The following is a 20,948-nucleotide window of genomic DNA, read 5'->3' as shown; positions in this document are numbered from 1 at the left end:
TAAGTAAAAGCCCCTATCGATACCGATAGCGTTGCATGAGGCTGCAGGGATGCTCGTTCTGAACCAGGAGTCCAGGGAGATAAGATGGATGCAGACTAATGCAAGGGTGACTCCGGACTATTCACGTCGCTAGGGAGATGGACCCTTAAGGAGGGCGCACGAACTTGGTTGTATTCTGTAAGCTACACATGGCTGTTTTCTGTCAAGAGGATGCAAGTCTTCATCGTTAGATCGTCAATAACAGTATCCACAACCCAGCGGGATACAAAAGCGCCTGTTCCTATATATCACAAAAAGATCCAAAAAAGCCCATAAAGCCCAACATGAAACACAGAAAAAAAAAGGTATATCTAAAACATCAACAGTAGATTCTTGTATAGATCATCACCGTATAGAAGTTATGCCAAAAACGATTGCTTTGCTAGATATCGTTCCAGCTCGGGATCTCCAAAGGCCGTGCCAAAATTGGTGGTGCTTCTGAGTTTCAGCTCCGGTTCCTGCTCCCCAGAGTTTGAGGTGTCGGTCTCGGGCTCTTTCGACTCCTCGGTTGGCCCGGACGACCCTAGAACGTGTCTCGCCTCGTCCAGGAGTTTTTGGTCTAGCTCCTTGAGAAAACCATGGTCGTGCTCCTCGTCGTTCACTAGGGAGAGGGGCCCCTTCAGAGCCGGGTCGTCGGGCAGGTCCGCGAAATACGAATCGGAGTTTTCTGCAGGTTGCCGAAGCGCCCGGGGAGTAAGGGGTTCGTCCTCCTCCTTGATCGTGCCTTCAGTGGGCGAAGGCAACTCCGTTTCCATATCGCGATCGATGACGGCCATGGGGGTGTGTCCAGCATCCCTGACAAGGTTCCTTTCAGGAGGCCCCAGCTCAGAAAGCCGGAGCTTGAAGCCAGGCTTGATTTCGGCTTTATGGGTGGCAGAGGGAGACGTCTCCCGAGAAACCGGGGAAGGAGGTGTCATCACGCGGGCGAAGATTTCCGGCGGTAGCGCGGTGGATTTCAGCGTGATGCCATCTAATCTGCTGTCGAGCTTTTCAATCGGCACGGACATGGTAGAGCCGGGCGTCGAATCGGTCGCATGGGACCGGGGTGACAGCGCAGCGTCAAGGGAAGGGGTCGACAGGGTAGCTCCTTGCTCCGACAATGAGGTCTGACTGTCTACTAATTTCTCCGCCTCGGGAAAAACGCGGGTGGGTCGCGAGCCAGGGCTGGACCCCTCCCAAACCTGAGGGTTATGAGCTGACTCCGACCAGTTCGTGGGCAAGCTCTGGAAGATCACGGACGAGTGGGGAGCCGAGGCGCCCGGAGGGGAGGTCGAACCAGCGACCGTAGCCCCGTTGCGTCTGAGGAGGAATTCGAGTTCGGCGATTTTGGATTTGAGTAACGAGCGCTCCTGCTCCCATAGTTGCCTTTCTTCGGCAAAAAGAGACCTCTCCTTTTCGAAATTCGCTCGTTGTCGATCCAGGAGGGACTGAGCCTGGTCGAGGTAATTTACACTCGAGACCGAGGAGTCGCCCTGGGTGCCAAGCGTGTGATTCATGTGATGATAGGGATGGTTGACGGGCAACGACTGCGCACGACGCATGATGGGCGTGGCGGTAGGAGAGAAGCGCACCTCCTTGTAACAGCTGCCGTGGCCATTCGGAGATTTCGTAGCGGTTGCTGACTTCATTTTGGGTGGTTGGTAGAGGTAAACAGATGACTTCTACTGAGACAACTTCAAGGGGGTGGACGAGCCCCTCATAAGAAGGGATGGTCGGGTATAAGAAAGAAGACCAGATGAGGCAAAGGACAACGAGAAAATAACAACGAGGCGAGGTTAGTTGCCTCGGGCAGATCCAGAAGGACAGAAAAATAAAATAAAATTGGGTACTGAATGAACGGTCAGCTACACAAGTCAACAGTTCAGCATCATGAAACAACGCGGAAGCAGGTCGCAAACCATACAACAAATGAGGAGGAACTACGGAGACCAACGTACGTACAGTGGCGAAACAATCAAAAGGTCGGGGCTGGCAGGGAGCCAAGCATGAGACAGGACAGTTCAGAGCGATTAATTAATCAGATGCCAACGGGTGCCTGAAAATGACACCCACGGATCCGGCAGAGAGAGAGACGAGAGTTCACTGAGATCAGGCGGCCATACGTGGGGCGACAAGTGGACAATGCGCTTGACTGCAGTGATGGGTTCACAGCATTGTGTTATTTGCGAGTGGACCTATGGAGATGGGAAGAAGTCAGGCATTCGGACTTCCCACGACTGGCTGGTAAAAGGCGAGTCCCACATGCGGGGAAGAGGAGAAATAGACCTACTCCAAGGGACAACAAATACACCGCCAGTTCAGAGAGGGGACGGAGCAGGAGGGAGGGGAGATTAAAAAAGATAAAAAAGATAAGACATCCGAAAGGTAAAGAGTCAAAAGGAGAGAAGAGGAGGAAGACCGACGGATTGAAATAGTTGAAGGTGTTTGTTTCCCCGTGATTGCGAGGCCTGAGGCCGATCACGAGGGCCGACGATGACGTCGAGGCAACCACACATATTCTTACGGAGTACTGATTTCTTCACTGAATGATGAGGGTACAGCCGACTCAGTAGTTCTCCCTACTAGACTACTAGTCCTTGGCCCGTCTCGATCATCCGTCCAGCCAGATGTTGCAATCATCTGGCTTTGATATCATCGCCCAAATGATGTCGAACCGATTGGTGCGAGGCGCCATTTTACTCAATCCCCTCGAAACAAGCTCCAGCCTCGACTGGTCGCATCTCGTATTAATTAATCAGCTCATATTGTCCAGAAAGCAGTCTATCTCAATCTCTACTATATACAAACACATAAACCATGCAGAGATATCAATCAGAAAATCCATCAACAATCCTTTACTCCCTCCATAAAAACATCCCATGCTCGAATGTAAGAAAGAAACTCCAAGATGCTCCCCACGATAAGAAAAAACCCCTCGATGACATCCTTTTTGTCTTTTGATCGGCTGCTAGTGGGGTCATCGCTGACACCAAAGATCGCGCCGTTGCTCTGCGTCAAATATCAAAAAACGTCATCGCGCAGCACCCACTAGCCACCGGGCCAATTGCTCGACTCCTCGAACATCTCGGTGCTCCACGTTTCGATGGAAATCAATGTCTATCGCGCTGTGGAGAATCAGAAAAAAAAGGGTATGCGCTCTAAACGAAAATGACGCCAAATATGTGATGAGGGGAATGGCCAAAGAATCGCAAATCGGAAGGCGAAAAGGTTTGCGAAAATCCAAATGAAACAGGCGATGCAGAAAAAGCAAAATTTCAGAAAGGCGACGAATAGATAGAAATACATGGTCGGTCGGCATATGTTCGGCTGATCGGAAAGACGTCAGTCATCCAAGCTCCCCCTAAAGAGAGGACTTTTCTTGAGAGTTTCGCCTCCCTAGTTGAAGCATCCGCTGCGCTTCGCTGATAACATGCCGATGCATCGAAGGCAGCGCAAGAAACTGAAGTTCTTTGCGCATCTTCCCGAAAACCGTCGCCAGGTACCAGACCCCCCGAGCCGACAGTTCGCGCCCACCCGCAGCAGCAGATGGGAAATAGAACCGCGGATCCAGGTACAGGAGCACCGTCGTCCAGTTAGGTAGCTTCTCGGACAACATGCGACCTGCGCGCTCGTACTCTTTCAGCGTCCGCTTGGGCACGCCCGTCTGCGAATGCACGAAGAAGAAGATCTCGAAGCCGACGCTGCGGATGCGATTACGGGCGGTGGCGCTGAGCGTATCAAGAAATGCGCCGAGGCGGTCGAGATCGAACGAGTTGCGAAAGAAGAGCGTGTTGTGCGAGTAGACAAAGTCCTCGACTTCGTCGTGCAGCTGGCGATTGACGGAGAGCAGGTTGCGAACGCGGCCATTCTCGCCGACCCAACTGGGGCACATGCAGAGGGCGCGATATCGCCCGCGCGCAGTGAACGTTTTCCCGCGGTCGTCGACCACGATCAGGGGTCGGTCGATGTAGTCGTTGGGAATGGCCAGGGCATATTCATAGATCATCAGGCGGAGCTCAGCCGGTAAGCGCAGAAAAGGAGACTCCTTGGCGCTCAGTTTGCGAGCACCCGGCTCGATTGCCTGAAGCATCTCCATTTGGTGTAGTTGACTAGCAACGTCGATAAGATAATGATAGTAGTGGTAAAGATAGTAGTAGTCAGATATGTCGTAATAGCAGCAGTATCAAGTTATCGTGATGATAATGAAGGCGGAAGTTGTGACGATATACCAGCCAACGTTTATACTTCGGACGGTGAATATAACGAAGGACTCCTCATAAGCATCAACTGACACTAATCCTAGCAACACCGACTCATAATTGAGTCATTAATCGGCAAGATCCTAGGCCAGCACAGAAAAAGGGATGAATGATAGGAAGAGAAACAAAGAAAAGAATGCAGAAGCAAGTTGGCAGGCAGAATCAGCTCATGCCAAGGCGAAGCGCTCACGGCCAGAAGAAAAAGAACAGGGAAAAAAGGGGGCAAATAGAACCGATTCAAGAAAAGGCCAGAAAGGAAAGAAAAAAAAAAAATTCTACTCTGTAACAGTCAAAGCGACATCATACCACTATTGATCAGCTAACTCCATTTCTTAAAAAATGGGAGGCTTCCGAGGGAGAAAGAAACCGGGCCGGATCAACCGAACCATCGCGCTGCAAACTTTAACCAGAAAACTTTTTCTTCTCGAAGAACTTAATCGCCACTGAGTCCCTGAAGGACCCCTTGTCGGGGAATTTTGGGTCCTACCCGTTGGAGCAATTCTTATTAAGGGCAGCGTGACTGACAGGAAATATCAAGATTAAAGATCCCGGACAGGCTGATATCAGGCCATGATTAGTTCGGACTGACTATCGGGCACTTCTGCACCTGTCTCCTCCTTCGTCACTCGTCACTCCCCAAGATCCCAGATCTACTCCGGACTCCGGACTATGGAGTCATCGGCTTTGTCTGGCCCCTGCAAGTCTGGACTCGTCGGAGCAAATCCGCCGTGCCGGTTGTTCTTCGGTAGCGCCACCGACTGACGATGCTATTAATATTCAACGCAAGACAATAGCCCGATTTCATCGTGATGATCCCTATCAAACCCTGAACATCCCCAGAGTAACCTGAATATCAAGATGCGCGAGATGGGGTAATCATAATGTTAATTTAATATATAAGTAAACTCTATTCCCTGCGCGGTGAGACACGATCTTCACGTCCGTCTATAGACGCCGAGCGACCAGGCCGCTCGCAGCACGGCCAGACCCCAGGCCATGCCGATGCTGTCGCGAAGCACGTTGAGTTTGCTCCCCTTGACCTCTCTCCACCCGACGGGGACCTCGGCCACCGACACGCCCGCAAATTCAGCCAGCATCAGCATCTCCACGTCGAAGATCCACCCTTCCGAATGCATGTAGGGGATAATGTAGGGCAGCGAGCTGCGAGAAAACAGCTTGAACCCGCACTGAGTATCCTTGATCGTAGCCGTTTTCGAGGGAGTCAAGAGCCACAGGATCAGGTGGAAGGAATGCATCAAGAAATTGCGGAGCTTCGAGCGCTATCGTTTCGGGACAGATGTTAGCGACATAACTTACTTTAGTTGCAGGATTACTACGGAGCCATACCTTGACAACAGCTTCACTCCCAACCATATGAGCTCGAGAGCCCACCGCGACGCCGCGGCCCTCGGAATCCTCGACCCCCTGACAAGCGGAGACAAGCTTTCCCAAATCCTCAAATTTGCTCGCTCCGTCTGCGTCCGCAAAAACTACGTACTGGCCACGAACATGTCGCATGCCGTGCGTGACGGCTCCACCCTTCCCCCTATTCTGAGCCAATGTCACCACGCGTATCGTCCCGGGCGGTATATGAACACCCTCCTGAACCCTAGGCGTCCAGGGACCAGCGTGACCCTTAGGATGCAGCGAGAGCTGATGGTCGCGAGCGAAATTGAACGCCACCTCCTCCGTTCTATCCTTGGATCCGTCCGAAACGAGGATAATCTCCCAGCCCCGATCGCTATTTGCCCGGCCATTTGCAGCTTGACCATTCAATGGCTGCTGGGCGGCGGTGCGTCGCCGAGTCGCCTTTTCGCCCGACGCGTGGACCCCCTCCTCTGCATGACTGGCTAATGTTCCATACATGCGCTCGAGATAGTTCACCGCTTCTTCGAGCATACCGCCGAGGCGGTCCTCTTCGTTGTAGGCCGGCACCACTAAGGACATGAACAGCTCGGGCTCTTCCATGGCAGCATGGTCCGGCATCCGAACGGTGCGTTTGGTCAAGGTATCATACCAGCAAGGCAATTGCTGGGGCTCCGTAATTGATCCATCCTTCGATAGAGTGCGGTATTTCTTCTCTTCTGGCAAGGGGGTTCGCGGGACGGGGGCGACGAGGAAGAGGATAACGTAGGACTGTGTAATTCGAGCGGAGCGGAGGTCAGCTCATCGATAACTACCATTGATCTATCTGATTCACGTAGAGCACAAAATTGGGGGCCAACGTACCAGAACAAACGCTCCGATAAGAGTTGCGACAACGGTCAAGAGGAGGATGGAGATGGGGACGTTGGCAAGGAGGTCTGCGCAATGAACGCAGACTCCGATCCACGTTTCTGACGCCATGGTTGCAATTGTGCGAACTTGAGAATAGGGAGAGAGCGGTATAGAAGTAGAGGAATGTCGAGGTCGAAGAAGGAGGATGAGCTTAAACGCTCAAGATGACGGAGACAATCCGGACTTGGCCAGCCATGCGACGCGGAACTTGTCTGGTACGAACAATCAACCTGGATATCGGGGAGAGATGGGCATCGTTAGCCAAAGGGCGCGATGGAGCTTAAAAGCGAAAGGGAAGAGGAAAATGCCGAAGAGGAGGTGAGGGGGGAAAGCGGGCGTATCTCCGACGCGTTCCTGTCGCCAGCTTGTCCTTTCAGTGCTTAGCGTCTCCGACCCGTCGTCAGCATCTAAATTAAGTGCTGGAATTTAACTGCCTTACGTATTCCCCGTCGGACTAGGTACACAACAATTGTTACTTGTTATTATTATTATTATTAGGCAATGTGCCGTGTCTCATTGTCTATATTCAATTGATGGAATCACGACTGTGTTTAGTTTGGTCATTGTTTCTTGTCTTCACATCACACATTTATATCATCGTCCACCTCACCCGTGTTCTATTGCCCCCTTCTTGAGCAGTACAATGTAGCACGCTTCTGGAGATTGCTCGACCGTAACCAAAGCCTTGATCTGAAACGCGAACGACTAAAAGCTAGACGATGGCTCGGTATGTGCATCGGATCGTGCCCCCATGACGAAGGCATAACACTCGGTACCAGCGTCAATCAATATGACCGCTTGCCTGACGCATGTCCACGTAAACACCGCAGAACGTATAACATGCTCGACTTCGAAGGGACGCGGAGGACCGGATGTTTCTTTGCGTCCCAGGCGGTGTCATCTGGGCATCCATACGTCCAACAGAACGACGCTAGTAATGCCATATTACTTCATGAACCAATGATTCAGAATAAATCCCAGGCAAACAAGAAACTCAGTCAGCCGCAACCTGCTCAATGCTCAAGAGCCACGCATTTCCACATCGGCACCGGAGACTTCTTGCGGTGTAGTGATGTGAAAGGGGCACTGTGCTTCCGCGAGCCTCTCGAGTTCCAGAGCAAAGGGGGTAACGGAGAATTTCTGCAAAGCAGAGTCATAGGTCATCCAACGATCGAACTGCGCGATATATCAGTACAACCCCTGCTTGTTTAGCCTACTTCGGGATTGAGAACGCACCTTTGCCAGCCTCACTCCTAGCCAAAGACATCTATACATCCGGGAGATTTTGAGCGATGGCATTTCGATGTTTCGTCCGTCATCCTCAGTCGGGGAACCTTCGAAAAAGGAAGGGGGATAGTAGGCCTGACTCCAGATATGGCCGCGGATGAGAAAGTCTTCGGGTATCCATTTGGTCTCATCAGAGATGGGAAACTCGTCCTTTTCCACCAAGCTCATGTCCAACAAGGGCGAAAACATGGTGTTGAGAAAGGCGACAATCCGCCTCCAGGGAACCACCAGTTCGGCATATTTCATGCCGCCCGACGTGCATGACAAACACCACAAAAACGCTAATGAGAAGTGGAGAGCCGCATAGATATTCTTATCGCCTATTTGGTCGAGGAAAATGGAAAATGTTTGGAATGCGAGATACGAGCCGTAGAATATGAAACGGGAAGGACTTTCAGGGTCGTCGAGCGCAAGAAAATCATCGGCAACCTTCTGAGGTTCGCTGATGGAAGTCCAGTGCCTGGAAACGGATGGATCAATGTCCTCAAGAGGTCTGGATTGTGTCGTGGATGCTAGGCGGAATTCATTCGGCAAGAGAGCGTTGGTGCTGCCGTACTCCAGCATAGCAGCAAAGTTTGAGGCAGCCATATGAACTCCCTGCATTTTAAATGCTCCTCCAACTCGGGGGATATGATTGTCTAAACCCGACAAAAAGTTTTCGGCTGCGCTGAAGAAACGCTCCGAGGTAGTCCGGCCGAATAGATAGCCGTGTGCGGTCACAAATTCGGCCATGACCTGATGATAATGACCAACCCGTGGGCCCTTGATGACAGGGTTAAATAGAAGCACAATGCTCTCTCGGGTCCCCGGGAATGAGCGCACGCTGACAAGAGATTTGGTGTAGTAGAAAAGCTGCTGGACGATGTCGGGTCGCGCTAGGACGGCCAGATGATGCTGAATGCGGCCGACGTCGGGGTTCCTGTCCGCCGCTTTGTTGTACCAATACTTTGCGACTCCGCCCCAAATTTCCCGGTCCTGCAGATTGGACTCCTCGACGGCCATGCGGTATCGCGACAGGTCTCCAAGGCATTCAATCCATGTCTCCTCAAACGACGGCACGGTCTCCAGAAAGAGGGTCATCATGGAGTATGCATAGTAAATGAATGTCAGCATGGGCTCTAAGGACTCGGGCAGTCTACGACGTAGGAACTCGAGAAATGTGTGGATTCCATAGCGCCACATACGAGCCGGCATAGCGTACTTCTCCGATATGCGCCTGAAAGATGGAAGTGAGGATGGGTGTTGCGAAGCCATGAAAAAATCATGGTGCTCCTGTAGAAGCATTCGGTGCACCGTAAGCATTGCATGCCATTTTTCCGGGGTCATGTCGGGGTTTTCCTTGTTGTTTTGAATATACTCCGCACACTTTTTCTCCACCGCAACTATCCCGCCGTAGATAATGCGCACCTCGCTGATCAGTTCTTCTTCTGTTACCGGTTCAGCGTCCTGCAGTTCTAAGAGAATCCCACGTGATGCTGTACCTTCGGATCCGGCAGCGAACCTTCGGACGAATTGATGTTCGTTGCTCAGATTCTGCGCCGACCCTTGACCGTACGAAAGTCTCTCCGCGACGAGACGTGACCTCCTCGGCAAGGCAAATGCCTCCTGTTCGTCGTTAAAGTTGGTCCTTGGACTATCTTGAAAAGCGGGACTGGAGCGATTTCTGTGGTGATAAAGTCGCGATGGACCTGCAGCTGCGTGGCCCAGCGAGTCCGGAGAAATCCGGGATTGTTGTATGCCGCTGGCGACACCGGCATTTCTGGGGTGATTATCGCGAGAGATCCGGCTAGCTGGACTATTAGGTTGACTTGAATGCTCTATGTCCGCCGAGCATACGGGGCGATGCCCTTTGGATAGTCTCGGATTAACCAGATCTCCGGCTTGTTCACTTAGGTCATCTGGGACGAAGTTGTTGGGTACAGCCCCAAGAGAATCCGGCCTCTTGTTTGATAAAGAGACGCTGGCGGAATGATGTGCGTGATTAGTCGTAGAAGACCCCCCCGGGGAATTTGCGCCGGAGAGTAGCGGGCTAACTCGACTCCTATACCGGGAATCAGAAGGCTGCGACACGCATAATTCGAAGGATTGACGTCTGACTTGACGATGCGGAAGCACCGAATAGTCATCAGGGGCCACTCACTTGGCGACGTCTATATCATGGGCTCTTGAAGAACGCCTGGGCGGAGAACCGGGTACAGGATCTTTCACCGAATCCCGGACTCGGAATGGAATCGTTCCCCGATCAACATTATCATCACTCATCGTACCTAAACCACGATGATGTAATACGGCATCTATGTCCATTAGCTGCCCAGTCGCCATGGCGGTTGCGGAGATGGTGATTGGCGAGTGGGAATTGTTGAGTGGTTGAAAAGCTGCCAAAACACTTGCAAATGTCTCAAGATTGGAACACAAAAGGGACTTGGCGGAAATAGGATGACAGGACATATAGGAACAAGAGATGAGAGAGCAAGTGAATTGAATGTGAAACGATATTCACGATGAACAATAAAGCGACAGACAGTGGCAGGTTCACAATGGCATCAACAGGACATGACAGCAGAGCAGCAGAAACAGGATTCAGGCAATTCAAGCAATGGGATCAACGGAGCCGCAAGCCAGCAACTGCAGAACTTACCTAGTACTTGGGATATATAAGGAACTGGCTGGACGGTGACATTTAGGTTAGGCAACTAAGCTTTATCGTGTTGTATTCATCTGCCTAGGAGGAAAGCCGACGGAGCGAATTGAATAGTAATCCGAACAGCAGCATAGGACCCGGAGAGAAGCGCGAAGGAAGAAGACGCTAGGCAGGGAACTAGAAAGGCATAGTAGATAAGAGCTAGCCCACGATAAATTGACAATAATATTCAAATATGAGGCAGACAAGACCGATCCGACGACTTTAAAGCATGACGGTGGAGAGCAGGAAGGCGGAGAGGGGCAGCAGGCGATGAAAATGGCCGACGGGCAGAAGAGGCTGAGTTGAAATGGGGCCTAACCAACTTTAACTAAGTGTACCGATAGTTGGCCTGCCTGCCTGCCACCCCCGCCAGTTGCCTTACGTTGGATTGCACGGAGTATTCACTAGTGAGTAGTGACATTGATGATTAGAATTAATAATATTGTCCAATCTACATCCGGATACAAACTGATCTGATTTGCCTGGCCATCTATGAAGTAATTAACTGACGAAGCAGCGGGTAGCTGTGGCTTGGCATCATACCTTGCCGCCACAGCAATGTGGCGTCGATGCTTCATCATTGATGCGCAATCCTGAAGCAACTGCTGCGATTTCGCGGCGGACTATTCCTGCGAATGGCCTTCGTACAGGTGTACCCAGCCCATGCGACCGTGCGGAACTCCAGATTCCTGGTCGGCCTGGTCTGACTCCCAGGAAGGCATGAAGGCTGTGCTGTGGACAGCAAAAGGGAGCCGAAGCGATGCGATCCACTTGTAGTTGCCTGACGGCCTAAGGGAGTTTGGCGACCGAATCCGGACGGCAGCGGGTCACGGGATGGCTGCAGTGGGGCGGCAGTCATTCGCATGGGCAAACATTAATAGTTTTTGATCTGTACGGAGTTTGGGTACTAATCGCAATCTTAACCCTCAGGCGCCTATAAAGCTTACGACACTCCCTTGATGGCTCCCGCGCATGAAGGTCTGTTGACGGTGGATTGTTGACTTATTGAGTCTGACCCTTTCTGACGGTCTGATTCCATCTCTTCCTGCCACCACCCATCGGACTTATTGCCAGCAACTCATGACGAGGGATGGCTCATATCAAACAGATGCCTGGCCAGATCAGTCGCATTTTCGAGCCCTTCGCCAAGCCCCAACTTCACGCCCATTCCCTTTTCGTCCGTGCGACACGTTCCACCGTCTCCCGGCAATTCCTGGCCCTCCTCAATCTCGGCAGTCCGCGCCGGAAAACCCTACCTGGCATTCAAATAATCGGGTCACCCTTGCGTGAGCGCAAAGACAACGCCGACTGACTGGACGTGAGACTTTTGCCACCGAAGCATGCCCGGAGCCCTGCGGATCGTCTCGTATGCCGCAACTCTATCCTGCGATCAGCGCGCCACGTTTAACGTTCATGCCTAATCCGGACGCGATGCCCTTGACTCTGGCGCCTGGGACCCTGATCGACCGTCCGCCTTGATGGGGCTAGCGATCCTTTCGACCGGAAGGTGAGTACTGTGTAGGCAGGCTATTCATAGCTTGGACAGGGCTAGCTACCATTTGGAAGCCGCGCGGGTTCCAAGCATTCCAAATCTAGGGGTAATTACCTAGTCTAGTTAGTAGTTACACTATACTGTGGTTATTGATCCTAGATGTGGGTGAGATCGACAATTCCAGATTGAATGTCATTTCCAGTCGAGCGAAAAGTACTGTACAAGGGATGTCCTAGCTTCATACTGATTGACTTGAATTCCTTGGAAAAGTTGAAATCTGCTATGCATGTCTCCCGACAGACCCACCGAAGGTATAACGTTATATCGTAAGTGGATTGATTGTGATCCTGTCCAATTATCTAGCAAGGAGCTGATGGTCTCAAAAGCCACTCAATGTGACGAATCGAATATTTCATTGGGAGCTCAAGGTCCATCGTTTAATGGCCATTTCATTATTAGCACGCTGCGGTTGTAGGCGAGAGAGCTTAGGCGTCAAGTTAGGCTTGATTTCTGACACCCACTTGAAGAAATAGTGTCGAAATGGTCAGTAGGGAAGGATTTGAATCCCAGTAGACTTTATGTACTTTCTGTATGTAAGGCCGTTGACTTGCATGGGAGGGAATGGTTACAACCGTGTCCAATAGCTCCATACCGGCTTGCTGATGTGCGAAAGATCTCGAGGGAATGGCTTGGAGCACAATATATTCTATCCGCTTCTGAAGTTAGTCAATTTCGGATGTACATTTCCAGTGACCTCCGTCAGGACTCAAGAACCGCAGGACCCATCTGCCCCTATCTGTCGGTTGACAGCTTGCCGGCCGCCCAATCATCATTCACCATCACCCTTAACCTTGTCCTAGGGTCCCTCACCAAGTGCCCATTTCTCTTCTTCGAAAAACATTATATTCTCAGTCACTCGATACAGTCTCTGGCCACAGATTTTCAAATCCCCGAAGTTTCTGAATTGCTAACGTAATAGACCACTGCATATTATACAGCCAATAGTCTGCATCTGAACTACTTCTAAAGGACATATTGTTACTTGAGGTCTCGGAGCCACAGCAATGCTTTTGAAGACTGTAGCTACGATCTAGTATCAGATCTATAACTATATGAAAGAAGAGTATGTATGTATATAAAATTCTATTTCCTTGACGGTTAGAACAGAGGCGGATGCCTAGTCTAGGCTTTAAAAAAGTGTAGTTACATGTAGCCCTCGTCATTATTCCCCAAGGACAAACGACGACGTTCCTCCTAATCTCTGGCGGTTTTGTAAGAAACGAGGAACAATTCAAACGACTGGAGACCTTCCCAAAAATCAGCATTGTAACTCCAGCAATAGCGATAGTGGTTACATACCAAAAGTTTCCGAGACGAACTTAGACCTGAGTGAGGACGATGAGAGAGCAGTCATCACCAGGAGACTGGTTATCCTTGCGGACAGCACCAAGCCTGATAGTCTGAAAGAGCTCATCCAACGGACAGGCATAGAAGCTGTCATGGGACCAGGTCAACTTGCCATTCTCGATGGAGAAGCCCTTGTCGCCGCTCTGGGAGCCATAGAGAACGTCACCGTTGCTGCCGACGTAGACTGAGGTAGTCACCTAGGTAAGCACTGTTTTAGACGGAGGAGATGGCTGGTGATACTTACGTTTCTTGCCATCGAAGGTGTTCAAGAAGCCGTTGCTCACGGTGAAGTCGCTGCCCTGGCTCTGGAACTCGACGGCACCGTTGGAAGCGAGAATTTGTTTGCCATTCAGGTGCATGTAGCCATCACCGCTGACAACGAACTTGGTGGCGGTGGAGGTCGCAGCGAGGGCGAGTGCAATGGCGGAGAAGCTGGTCTTCATGTTGACGGTGTTGGAACTGGGCAAAGAAGAGAATCTTTAGAGGAATGCTGCGTAGAGGAGTTGTTGTTGATGATGATGGTAATGTTGTTCAAACGAAGCATACTTATAGAGAGAGTAGCTACCATGGTACTCACAAGCAAGAACGCTAAGTACCTATAAGAGTTATATGCCCGTGTGAATACCTTGACGTTCTTCAATATCCACTTTCGAAATACTCCATGGTAACTTAGACATCACACCGGCAGTGCTCGAGTAATGGATTAAGGGCACCTTGAAGGCCTCATATAGTACTGGTTTTGTGAAGAGCTATCTAGGGCATTAACGCGACAGGTTGGCGAAAAGGGCTCGTGCTAGATCTAGTAAGCAATTGGGTATACAAGCATTACACCGTATCTCACGCTTCTTTACCTCATGTAGATCTTCGAACTATAACAGCGCTTTATGATAGAGAAGGCCAAACTTAACGTACCTCCAACGGTCACTAGAAGGTTAGTAAACACCACCAGGCTATCATGGTCCTCCCTCGCGGACGACTACTCGATTTGGCTTACCGAATGTAGTGAGACAATGTGGGGGAACTTCTATAAGGTACATAAACTAAGACATCGTCAGGTAATATATGATGCGCGATTATATTAACAGAATCAGTCTGATGATGAGGGATTAATATACTGTACGCAAGTCTGCTTTATCGAAACATGGGCTAAGCTGGGAGATACATAGTGGCTCCTAATGCCCAGAGCTTCAAGGCAGAGTATTAGTATTGAGTGACTAGAAGGAGGTTGGGGATCTCTGCATAATGCACGGGCAAGCTATGGCAATGTTGCCGGTTTTTTAATTCCCTGACATACTCTGTACCCGAGAATCATCAATGAAGGAAAATAGGTTTTGTAAAAAGTGATACTATAAGTTGGACCCTTCGGAGATACGTACAAGAGGATACTAAGAATTATTTTTTTTATTACCGAGAGGCATTCCGATGTATAAATAACTAGCCTCAGTCCAGTTTTTAATTTATTAAAAATAGCGCGAAATCCGGAGATTTCGAAAGAGTGTAACCAGAGACTGGATTTCTTCCCACAAAAAGATACCAACATCCAACCATTGCCGGTGTAACGCAATCTGCAGCCCGTGTCACAAGCTCCCCGAGGAACAAAGAAAGTTTGCTTCTGCCAGTTCAGGGGGAGAGCGCAACACTGCATTGCCCGGGCCACTTCCTACTGGAACAGACCCATCAAACAGCGGGAACCTTGCATCAATCAGGACCTTCCTAAGCCATTTCTGAATGTTGGTGTCCGTTTATAGCGTATCGAGGTGGTAGTTGGCTACTAGGACGCTTGGAGCCAGCCGGGGTGGGAATTAGCTGTGACACCTTGGCTTTTGGACGGCTTTCGATCTAACAGGGAATAGTGAAATAGGAGAATGCTCAGGTTGTGCAATGCTGAATGGTAGCTATATTTGTTTGACAGTCACATTGAGGATTTCGCAGATCGTGTATCGCTAATTATAGGCTGTTTCCAACGATAGGTTTTCAAATGTCCAGAGATCAGATCGTACAAGATAAGAGGCCACCCAAGTATGTATAACTGATGCTGATATAGGCACCTAGACCCCATCAAGGCATGTGCTCGAAGTAACGAACTTTAATGATCCACGCCATGAAATTGAGCAGAGGATCCAAGTCCAACAAAGAACCCCCAAGAACATAAATCCAAATAACAAACAAAAGTCGCCTAAACATCAGTCTGTTCCCTTTTATGCACATAGCCCCTGCAATGCACCTTTCCCTTTCTCCAAAATTAGACAAATTGACAACCAGTCTAGCGCCGAACTTCCACCCAAATATCCCTAGGCGCCATGTCGATATAACTATATGCGCGCCGTCATCCTCTCCCATAGCACTATGCGCGTATCCCACCAATCCGCCCAAGCTGCGCCAACATGGAGCAGTTCACCGTGCGGCCGCAGACGAAGATGTCCGCGCCGAACATCAACGAGACGACGTTTTTGGTTCTCGCCCATTCCACAGGATCTCAAAGTCGCGACCATACTGATACTCTAACAGGCCGTCCTCTGGATCTCCGTCAGCACATCATTCCTCTTCCTCGCCACGCGACTAGCGACACGATGGAAAATCGCTCCTCAAAAACGCGCCGACGACTTCTTCCTCCTCCTCGCCTGGCTCTTCTCCCTCGGAATGGCCATCCTCTGGTCCATCTTCTACAAGCACCTCTACACCATCCTCGCATTCTCTAAAGGTGACCTCTCCTCCATCCCGCTGAACATCGACTGGTATAAAATTCAGCAACAACTCCGGGCGCAATTGGCCGGCTACATCCTCAACTACTGCAGTATATGGAGCGTCAAGTTCTCGTTCATGTTTTTCTTTCGCAAATTGGGGGAGCGGTATCGATTGCAGAAAATCATCTGGTGGAGCGTGTTCGGGCTGCTGATCGTTTCGTTCGCGGGTTGTATCGGGACGTTGGATTTTGCGTGCGAGGTGAGCGCGGTGGATGAGATTCTTCGTGCGTTTTTCTCGGTTCTGGGGTTGGAGTATCTGAAAGTAGGCACTAATTTAAAAGATAGGAAACTGCGCGAGTACCGACTCTATTCGACTCGCTCGGCTGACTGTCAAGGTTGCGACATCGTTGGATATCGCGACAGATGTGGCAAGTATGTCTTCTTGATTACTTCTCCTCTCTGTCTGTGAGCCACTCATCGATGGAACGAAACTAAAGAGAACACCAGTCATCCTCCTATCTAGCAACGTCCTCTGGCGTGCGCGCATCAACTGGAAACGAAAACTAGCCTTAATAGGCATCAGCCTCCTCACGGCATTCATCATCTGCGTGGCCATCATCCGCATGGTATGGGCAATAGTAGGGACAGGGATCCCAGATGTCTCGTGGCTGATCCCATGGAGTATGGTGGAGATCTGCGTAGGTAAGTAATATTTAACTCTATCATTATGATGAACTGGCCGGACCGAAGGGAATTGGAGCTAAGAGATGTAATAGCGATCATGGTTGCATGTCTAGCTTCGTTCTGGACGTTGTATACCATGGCCAAGGCGCGCAGTCCTTCGCAGACGGTGGATAGCGAGTCGACGATTGCGCAGGAGGCTCGGAGGGATGTTCGTTTGAGAGAGAATTTGGCGGTGATTGATGGGTGTCGGTATATGCTGGGGACGAGGTCGAGGTCGAGGTCGAAGTCGCGAAGAATGAAATGTTGGAAAAGGGAGGTGCAAGAGCAAGAGCAGGAGGTATAATGAATGGCTATTATATACCAATATAAGATATCCTGCTCCTATACAGAGACATCCTAGAGCTATGAAAGGCTATCATGGAATAGAGATTTAGTAGTAGCAATATTCAACAATCATTCGGCAATTTGTTAAAACCCTCGGTAGACACTGCACTAAACAAATAATCACTCAAAATGCAAGTTCTAGATCAAGTTCTTCCCATCCAACCGCTGTCCTTTCTCATTAAACTTCACCACCTCCCCAGAAAGGAGGGAATCCTGCAACGCCCTCCCGATAATAGTCCCCTTAACACCCAACCCCAACTTAACCGGAACGGGCTTATCATCCAACACACTAGCCACAAACTCATTGGCCTCAGTAGCAAAGGCATCCTCAAACCGCTGCCAATACTCCTCTGGCACGGCATTGCTGATCCCATTCGCGTCCGCTACCTGGACATGGTTCGATCGCGGGATCAAATTCACCATGATCTTACCCTTGGTGCCCGTGATCTCAGTACAGACGTCATGTCCATGCGCCTGGGTCCGCGAGCAATAGAAATAAGCCATCTTCCCGCCCCAGTACTCGACGATACCGACGCCGTTGTCGACGTCCTGCAACGGCCCCAGCTCCGGGTGATGCTGGAGGGAGCCGACCGCGTAGGCGGATTTAGGCACAAGGTCCTCGCCCATGTAGTACAGGGAGAGATCTATGTCGTGGATGCAGCAGTCGACGAAGATGCCGCCGTTGCGGGCGGCATAGCGCACGAAGAAGCCCGTGTCGTCGAGGAGGTCGCAGGTCTGAGAGCGCACGACGAAGGGGGCGCCGATGCCGGCGAGGCGGTCTTTGGCGGCGCGGTACGAGGCGTCGAAGCGGCGGGAGTAGCCCGCCATGACTTTTAGTTCCGGGTGGGCATTGGCAACGTCGACGACATGTTGGGCCTGTTCGGTTTTCAAGCGGACGGTACCTTGGTGCGTGAGTTTAACGGGCCCAAATAGGAGGGGGTCAAGGGGTTACGTACCTCTGCTAGATCGGTGCTGAGGGGTTTCTCGCACAGTACGTGCAGTCCCTTGTTGATGGCCGCGAGGGTCTGACTGGCGTGCACGTCGGTGCTGGTGGAGATCCAGACGGCGTCCAGGGAGGGCAGTTGGATCATGTCTTCGTAGGAGCTGAAGACTTGGATGCCGGTGCCCTTGTAGGCTTCTTCGGCCCACTGGACCTCGTTGTCCCAGGTGCTGCAGACGGCAACGACTTTAGCCCTGGGGACGCGACCGACCAGCGTGTGGACATGGCGTTTGCCCATGCGGCCAAGGCCAGCCACAGCGATGTTGAGGACCTGGTCGGTGGGGAGGATGGAACCCATTGTGTCGGTGTGAGATGGGTAGCTGGATAGTAATGAAATGGCCTAGAGAGAGAAGTAGATGATTGAATTGATGAGAAAGAAGAAGGTCCAGTCGAAGAAAGGCATCTTTTATAACCTCGCAGGCTGTTGTATACTCGACCAAAACATACTGTTTTCGCACGACCTGCCGCATTGACGAGACAAGTAGTCCCCGGCGAGGATTTCCGCATGTAAATACCCCGCCGGCAGATCTTCCGACTTTCCCCAGCTTTGAGGAAACCCTCCCCGCTCTCACAGATCGTCATTCTGCCATGCCCCTCATTTTGTAGGAGATAAGGAGACTGTCAAGGTGAATGTGAGCTTGGGATAGGCTAAATGGAAGCCACAGTCATCTTGGCTGTTATCATCACCTTCTTTGGCCTCGATCAGAGTTTAGAGTATTTTCGGGGTTATGTACATCGATGCGCACCCTTGTCCCATTCCTAGGACTGGATCGCTTTGTATTTCAAGTAGAGATATAGAATCCGAACAGTTCTGTCATTGCTTGTTCAAAGCTCAAACCTAGAACCAGCTTCTGGAAAGAGAAGAAAATCGACTTGTCGGCTAAGGACATACCCCCTTGCGTGAGGCGGTTCCGGGCAGTTGACTGTCAAAGCGCAGGAATATCATGCAAAGAAGAAGGATACAATTCAGTATGGAGTGTCAGTAGTCTTCATCGCTTCATTAGCTTGAGGATGACATCTCATTGTATGCTATCTGGCAAAAACACCGCGCTTCGTGAAAGCGACGAGGCGAGGACCCGCTACTTAAGGCTAGCAAGAAGGATAATCACCAAGCCATGACGGGTTCAGGCCGTTCAAAATACAGTGCAGTCTATTGGAAACAATCGAGCCCTCCGCACATTAAGAATAAATACCTTCGACATCCTCAAATGCGACAATCAAATCTCGGCTCCACGGGCCGAATCCGAACCCCGCGGGCAACATCGCGGATACGAACCCGACATGCGAACATATAAAAGACGATGCACCCAACTGTCACTTGAAGTGTGACATTCCTTAGAGCTATCTGTTACCATAATATCAAAATGGCCATCCAAACTGCAACGCTAACAACGACCAACACCCCCTCGCTGTTCGAAACGGCGCCCTTCATCCCGGCAGATGCCATCTTCGCCCTCACGGCGCAATACAATGCCGACAGTTCTCCCAAGAAAGTGAATCTCGGACAGGGAGCGTATCGCGATGAGCACGCTCAACCGTGGATTCTACCATCCGTGCAGAAGGCCCGGGACATGCTGGCCCAGGAGAAGCTGAATCATGAATACTTGCCGATTCTAGGCCATGCCGGGTTCCGGAAAGCTGCGCCTCGGACGGCCCTGGGATTAGATCTGTTTGGAAGGGTGGAGAACAAAGTGAGCAGGTCCCTTTCTTACTGGTTCATGTGATAAGGAAAGATTGTACTAACGGGATGAAACTAGATCGCCGCCTGCCAAAGTATCTCCGGTACAGGAGCCCTTCATCTGGCAGCCCTCCTACTCAAATACTGCCGCCAGCCACTCCCCAACGTCTACATCCCCTCACCCACATGGTCAAACCACCACCAAGTATTCGCCTCTCTTGGATTCAACTGCCACTCCTTCCAATACTACGACGACGCCAAAAAAGCCCTAGACATCGACTCGTACATCTCCGCCCTCCAAGCAGCCGAACCCCACTCCATCGTCATCATCCACGCCTGCGCGCATAACCCGACAGGTTGCGATCCCAACAAGGAGCAATGGAAGCAGATCGGCCGCATCGTCAAGGAGAAACAACTCTTCCCGCTGTTCGATGCCGCGTATCTAGGTTTTAACTCGGGAAATCTGGACGACGATGCCTTTGCCATTCGGTACTTTGTCGACGACCTGCAACTAGAGGTCGGCGTTTGCATGTCTTTTGCGAAGAATATGGGTCTTTACGGTACGTTGTTCTTCCGACTTTGAGCCGCCATGCTTTTTCAATGAGAGAGAGCTCATAGGAAAAACAGGAGAACGAGTCGGCTGTGTCTTCGTGGTCACGAAGACCGAAACAACAGCCACGAACACGCAATCCGTGCTTGAAATGCTACAGCGCTCCGAGGTATCCAACCCGCCCGCCTACGGAGCCAAGATCGCGTCTACGATCCTGAACGACGACGCGCTTCGGGCGATGTGGTACGAGGATTTGATCACGATGAGTTCGCGCATCCGGGCTATGAGAACGGCATTGTATGATCATCTGAATCAGTCTGGTAAGCCAGCGTATCTACCCGGGCAGATTTTATGGGGCATGGCTAATCGAGTGTGATTTCAGGAGCACCTGGAACGTGGGATCATTTGGTGCAGCAGTCGGGAATGTTCGGGTTCCTGGGATTGGAACCTGAGGTTGTAAGACGGTTGAGAGGTAAGATCTCCCACCCCAGGAGGTGTATCCTGGGTATGCGCTAATGATGCCTCTAGAGGATTACCATATCTAT

At 50.9% G+C, this 20,948-nt stretch overlaps 9 protein-coding genes across 9 annotated transcripts; 2 read left to right on the top strand and 7 right to left on the bottom strand.

Annotated features, from left to right (window-relative positions):
• Positions 1-398: 398 nt before the first annotated feature.
• On the bottom strand, positions 399-1,667 carry LDX57_010752 (uncharacterized protein; the record flags this gene model as incomplete). The annotated part of the gene is made up of 1 exon (XM_046092498.1): positions 399-1,667. The coding sequence occupies one exon, from the start codon at positions 1,665-1,667 to the stop codon at positions 399-401; it is 1,269 nt and encodes a 422-aa protein (XP_045948476.1).
• Positions 1,668-3,379: 1,712 nt separating this feature from the next.
• On the bottom strand, positions 3,380-4,114 carry LDX57_010751 (uncharacterized protein; the record flags this gene model as incomplete). The annotated part of the gene is made up of 1 exon (XM_046092497.1): positions 3,380-4,114. The coding sequence occupies one exon, from the start codon at positions 4,112-4,114 to the stop codon at positions 3,380-3,382; it is 735 nt and encodes a 244-aa protein (XP_045948475.1).
• A 1,098-nt stretch (positions 4,115-5,212) lies between these two features.
• ALG5 (dolichyl-phosphate beta-glucosyltransferase) lies at positions 5,213-6,623 on the bottom strand (the record flags this gene model as incomplete). The annotated part of the gene is made up of 3 exons (XM_046092496.1): positions 5,213-5,557; positions 5,625-6,413; positions 6,507-6,623. 3 exons carry the CDS (start codon positions 6,621-6,623, stop codon positions 5,213-5,215), a joined length of 1,251 nt encoding a protein of 416 aa, XP_045948474.1.
• A 951-nt stretch (positions 6,624-7,574) lies between these two features.
• On the bottom strand, positions 7,575-9,167 carry LDX57_010749 (uncharacterized protein; the record flags this gene model as incomplete). The annotated part of the gene is made up of 2 exons (XM_046092495.1): positions 7,575-7,730; positions 7,791-9,167. 2 exons carry the CDS (start codon positions 9,165-9,167, stop codon positions 7,575-7,577), a joined length of 1,533 nt encoding a protein of 510 aa, XP_045948473.1.
• Positions 9,168-9,977: 810 nt separating this feature from the next.
• Positions 9,978-10,289, bottom strand: LDX57_010748 (uncharacterized protein; the record flags this gene model as incomplete). The annotated part of the gene is made up of 1 exon (XM_046092494.1): positions 9,978-10,289. One exon carries the CDS (start codon positions 10,287-10,289, stop codon positions 9,978-9,980), a length of 312 nt encoding a protein of 103 aa, XP_045948472.1.
• A 3,106-nt stretch (positions 10,290-13,395) lies between these two features.
• On the bottom strand, positions 13,396-13,866 carry LDX57_010747 (uncharacterized protein; the record flags this gene model as incomplete). The annotated part of the gene is made up of 2 exons (XM_046092493.1): positions 13,396-13,607; positions 13,668-13,866. 2 exons carry the CDS (start codon positions 13,864-13,866, stop codon positions 13,396-13,398), a joined length of 411 nt encoding a protein of 136 aa, XP_045948471.1.
• A 1,941-nt stretch (positions 13,867-15,807) lies between these two features.
• Positions 15,808-17,134, top strand: LDX57_010746 (uncharacterized protein; the record flags this gene model as incomplete). The annotated part of the gene is made up of 5 exons (XM_046092492.1): positions 15,808-15,876; positions 15,932-16,391; positions 16,453-16,539; positions 16,615-16,809; positions 16,884-17,134. The coding sequence occupies 5 exons, from the start codon at positions 15,808-15,810 to the stop codon at positions 17,132-17,134; spliced, it is 1,062 nt and encodes a 353-aa protein (XP_045948470.1).
• A 179-nt stretch (positions 17,135-17,313) lies between these two features.
• LDX57_010745 (Gfo/Idh/MocA family protein) lies at positions 17,314-18,473 on the bottom strand (the record flags this gene model as incomplete). Its single annotated transcript, XM_046092491.1, has 2 exons — positions 17,314-18,051; positions 18,132-18,473. 2 exons carry the CDS (start codon positions 18,471-18,473, stop codon positions 17,314-17,316), a joined length of 1,080 nt encoding a protein of 359 aa, XP_045948469.1.
• A 1,066-nt stretch (positions 18,474-19,539) lies between these two features.
• Positions 19,540-20,779, top strand: LDX57_010744 (uncharacterized protein; the record flags this gene model as incomplete). Its single annotated transcript, XM_046092490.1, has 3 exons — positions 19,540-19,866; positions 19,933-20,413; positions 20,481-20,779. The coding sequence occupies 3 exons, from the start codon at positions 19,540-19,542 to the stop codon at positions 20,777-20,779; spliced, it is 1,107 nt and encodes a 368-aa protein (XP_045948468.1).
• Between the last annotated feature and the right edge of the window lie 169 nt (positions 20,780-20,948).

The sequence above is a fragment of the Aspergillus melleus genome (assembly GCF_016097325.1).
Source record: "Aspergillus melleus strain CBS 546.65 chromosome Unknown contig6, whole genome shotgun sequence".
NCBI lineage: Eukaryota > Fungi > Ascomycota > Eurotiomycetes > Eurotiales > Aspergillaceae > Aspergillus > Aspergillus melleus.
This window is presented reverse-complemented; position numbering and strand designations above follow the sequence as displayed.